The sequence below is a fragment of the Macrobrachium rosenbergii genome, chromosome 41 (assembly GCF_040412425.1).
Source record: "Macrobrachium rosenbergii isolate ZJJX-2024 chromosome 41, ASM4041242v1, whole genome shotgun sequence".
NCBI classification, from domain to species: domain Eukaryota; kingdom Metazoa; phylum Arthropoda; class Malacostraca; order Decapoda; family Palaemonidae; genus Macrobrachium; species Macrobrachium rosenbergii.
Genome location: NC_089781.1, coordinates 24620641 through 24625380, shown reverse-complemented (window position 1 = coordinate 24625380; position 4740 = coordinate 24620641). Strand labels below are relative to the sequence as shown.

Genomic DNA, 4740 nt, shown 5'->3' with positions numbered 1-4740 from the left:
TCCCCATGTTGCCAAAAATCCTCATCAGTGCCTTTAATCCGGTTGACTGCTCGTTTCTCCCCTTTTCTCCTCATGCTCAAACCATCTCATCCTTTGAGATCGACAACTGGGAATCTTGACGCTTTGTAGTTTCACCTTTTCAAGACTTCTATTTAGTTTTTCGTTATTTATCATGTTCGCCTAATTTTTTCTCATTCTCGTATATTTCAGTATCGAAACATACTCTCTGAACATTCATTAAGAAAATTGATCTAACACTTGGTGTAATTTGAAATGAATCAAGATTATTTGATATATATACATGTGTGCTGTATATGTATATATATATAGATAGATAGATAGATAAATAAAAATATACATATAAAAAAATACATATATATAAATATAAAAATATATATGCATATATTTTATATATTTTATATAAAACATAATTTATCTAATAATTGGGGTAATTTGAAATAAATTAACATAATTTAATGTATATATACATATGTACTGTCTCTATATAAATATATAGATAAATAAAAAAATATACATACTGTATATATTCATATATATATATACATATACACTATATGTATATATACACACACACATATATATACACACTCGCATACAACACACAGCATCCGCGGCCTGAAAGAAGCAGGAATCTTGGAGAAGCTGTACAGCCAGGGCACAAAGAACGCGTCCTTCTGCCTGGGATCCTCCTTGAACGAGCCCTACACTCAACTGAGGGCCCTCAGTCTCGTCGACTTCTACGGGGTGTTCTCCTTCTACGCTGCTGGTGAGTTCCTCGGAGGGTGCTTGCAAGCATTCGGGGTTATCGAGAGTTGTGAACCATTTCCCATTTTTGGAGATTAGAGAATCGTGATGCTTTTATTTTTATAGTTTAGAAAATGGAAAGTGGTTCTTTCATATTTTGTTTGGTTGAATTGAATATAGAATTTAGGCCAAAGGCCAGGCACTGGGACCTGTGAGGTCATTCAGCGCTGAAACGGACACTGACAGTAGAAGGCCTGAAAGGCGTAACAGGAGGAAAACCTCAAAGCAGTTGCACTATGAAACAATTGTTAGGAGAGGGTTGAGGAAAGTAAGATGGAAGAAAGAGAATATGAGAGGAGGCACAGTAAAAGAAACGAAAGGGGTTGCAGCTAGGGGCCGAAGGAACGCTGCAAAGAACCTTAAGTGGTGCCTACAGTGCACCGCACGAGGTGCATCTTTTGTTTGTGTCATTCTGCAGGAAAAGTACACATTCACTTACACACACTTGTTTTTGTATGTGTTTGCGTGTATGTGTAAACTTCCCCCTTTCTAATTACGAGTTGCATTTATAGTCTTAAGCAGACATCCTCTGAACATATTCCTTTTACTGTACCTCCGTTCATATTCTCTTTCTTCCTGTTACTTTCCACTCTCCTAACAATTGATTCATAATGCAACTGCTTTGAGGTTTTCCGCCTGTTACGTCTTTCTAACTTTTTACTGTTGATTTCGTTTCAGCGCTGAATGACCTCATAGGTCCCAGTGCTTGGTCTTTGGCCTAAATTCTATATTCTTAATAATAATATAAAAATAATAATAATAATAATAATAATAATAATAATAATAATAATAATAATAATACCTCGACTTGAGAATTGAGTATTTTGATTCCGTGTTATTGTTAAGCAATTCAGTAATAATAATAATAATAATAATAATAATAATAATAATAATAATAATAATAATAATAATCCCTCGATTTGAGAATTAAGTATTTTGATTCCGTATCATTGTTCAATAATAATAATAATAATAATAATAATAATAATAATAATAATAATAATAATAATAATAATAATAATAATAATAATAATAATTCATCGACCTGAAATTGACTATTTCGATTCCGTGTTACAGTTAAGCAATTCAGTAATAATAATAATAATAATAATAATAATAATAATAATAATAATAATAATAATAATAATAATCCTCAGTTCATTTTATTTGTCTTTCCAGTGTCACGAAACCCTGTTCATTTCCTTTCCAGGCATCGTCATTTCCCTGATGGCTTTTTTCGTCGAACTCCTCAACGGCGCGTGTCAGACGGGCGGACGCCATCATTTCCATCGGCCGGTGACGTCATCAACTCAGTGAATGACGGTTGTTGGTAATGCTTTGTCGGGTATAGCGTATGTATGACGTCATGGGTGCCCATTGGTTCTTAGACTTTCGCAGATATTTAGTAAATATTGTGTGCAATTTTTAAATAAGGTTATTATTTCTACTAGAAGCCACCAGTCGACCCCCTCCCCCAGTAGAGAACTTTATAACTTTATATATATATATATATATATATATTTATATATTATATATATATATATATATATATATATATATATATATATATATATATATATATATATATATATGTATATATATATATATATATATATATATATATATATATATATTTTATAATATGTAATCATATATATATATATATATATATATATATATATATATATATATATATATATATATATATATATAGCCGGTTTTTAATAGAGAAATCAAAGCCGTTTAGATCACGAAAATATCATTTCAATTCAAATTTAGGATCTAAAACATTTTTTCCCGGAAAATTTGTTGCCTGTAGGACTCGAAATATTAAGCAGAAAGTTATTGAAATAAATAAATAAATAGATAAATAAATTAATGAGTACATTTTAAATTAAAGATTGAATCTAATGAACAATAGCACAATAAAAAATAATAAGCAGATGGGTGTACCCCACATTTTTTCCTGCCGAACCGTGTATCATTTTCAATCTTCCTTTGCTCAGTACTCATTCCTTTTACTGTACCTCCGTTCGTATTCTTTTTTCTCCATCTTTTTACTGCCAGTTTCCGTTTCCGCGCTGAATGACCTATCATAGGTCCCAGCGCTTGGCATTTGGCCTAAAGTCTATGTGCTATCTATCTGTTTATCTATCTACCGTATATCCAATGACGTCATTCATTGCTGGTACTCGATTATCTCTCGTCCGGAAACCGAACTTGTGGACAATTACGAGGCTGCTTCTTCATCTTCACAGAATGTGGCATTTGGTTATATTTCTGTAATTGGCTGTACGTTTGCTTGAAGGTGCATGCAGTAACATTCCCCCACTTATTTGCTCATTATTCATTTACGAATTAGTTACTTACTTCTACTGATTGATTGAGTTATTTATTTTCATATATTTATTAGCTGTGATTTTATTTATCCATGTTTTCCATTTCCGTACTGTTATATATTTATATAATCTTCTGCCATTTTTTCTATCTGCTCTTTTTTTCTTGTTCTTATGTTAATGTGCTTTTCAGTAATAACGTAATATTGAGAATATTAATTATAAGATAACAATAACAATAATGATAGGCCTTAAACAGTGAATTGGTTATTTGTTTCCAAGCTTTCAATGATACATAAGAGATGGCTTCCATATTTGGTCACTTCTTCAGATACATTTGTTTTTTCTCTTTTCTGTAAAGATTATTCTATTAATAATTCATTTTTTTCCAGCAATTACTCATTGCTAATTCCATGCTAATACTCTTACACTGCAATTTCACTTGACAATTGTATCCACGCGGAATTGGCACTGGAATAAAGAATAAATCATTTGTAGGCCTATATTTGATGCTTGTCCTTACGGAGACAACCAGTAAAGGGAAAAATTGGTTTTAAAGGAGAGAGAGAGAGAGAGAGAGAGAGAGAGAGAGAGAGAGAGAGAGACTCATGTTTGCTAGGTCCGTGGATCGCTCCTGGCCTAACGTTAGCCCGCCAGTCCATCCAGATGTAAATGGGTACAAAATTATCTGCTGGGGATTAAAGAATAGGGCGTGAGGCCTAGCAACCTCACCTCTAGAGACTTGCTGAGAGACCAGAAGTCTGCCTGTGGTGATATATATTCTTATATAATAATGTATCCTTAACAATAAAACGTAAGGCTGGAGGTAAGTGGAGATTTGTGTAAGATAAAGTCAAGGAAAGACATGAATAGAAGTGATGATGATGATGATACATATGCCAGTGATTACATTCACAATTCACGTGTTTGCCGAGGTGCTAGTACTAAACACCGTATGGCAAATGTAAATAGACGGCCGCATGAAGATATCGTTCATTAAAATAATTTTTCGACAACACTACATAGAAATGTGCGTATATAATACTTTGATCCCAGAGGGGCTAGTACTAAACACGGCGTCCCAAGGAGCTTTCGCCATGTTTAGTACTAGCACCTCGGAGTAGGTGAATAACAAACCAGAGTAGCACCCAGACGGCTACAGACCGTTCGTAAGAAGGTCTCTAGAGTCTAGAGTCTCTAGACATTGGTTTGTAACTCAGCAGGTCATTTGATCGGCGATGTCAAATTATCTTGGGTATGGTTATTCCTTGAAAAGGTGACCACCAAGAAACATTAGACGCATAGGGTACAAGTCCTTTAAATCATTATGGATTGCGTCTAGTAACTGAAGCACTTATCAAAGACCAGAATTGTAACTTAACCTCCAAGGTGAAAAGGCATAACAGTAAATCAATACCATAATAATATATATAATTTGCTTTGTTACGCATTGGACTGAAAATTATTTAAATTACATAATAATATATAATATATAATTTAAATAATTTTCAGTTCAATGCATAACAAACCATCTATGAGGTGTAACTTTACAAAGAAAGAAGAAGAAAAAAGTAACTCG

General features: G+C 33.1%; 1 protein-coding gene across 1 annotated transcript in view; it reads left to right on the top strand.

Annotated features, from left to right (window-relative positions):
* Positions 1-2305, top strand: part of LOC136827060 (glutamate receptor-like) — an 11502-nt gene extending 9197 nt beyond the window's left edge. Inside the window, exons 10-11 of the mRNA XM_067084812.1 lie at positions 627-787; positions 2036-2305. Of these exons, the coding sequence (XP_066940913.1) occupies positions 627-787; positions 2036-2142 (268 nt within the window). The 3' untranslated portion in view covers positions 2143-2305. The remainder of the gene's footprint in view (positions 1-626; positions 788-2035) is intronic.
* Positions 2306-4740: the final 2435 nt, after the last annotated feature.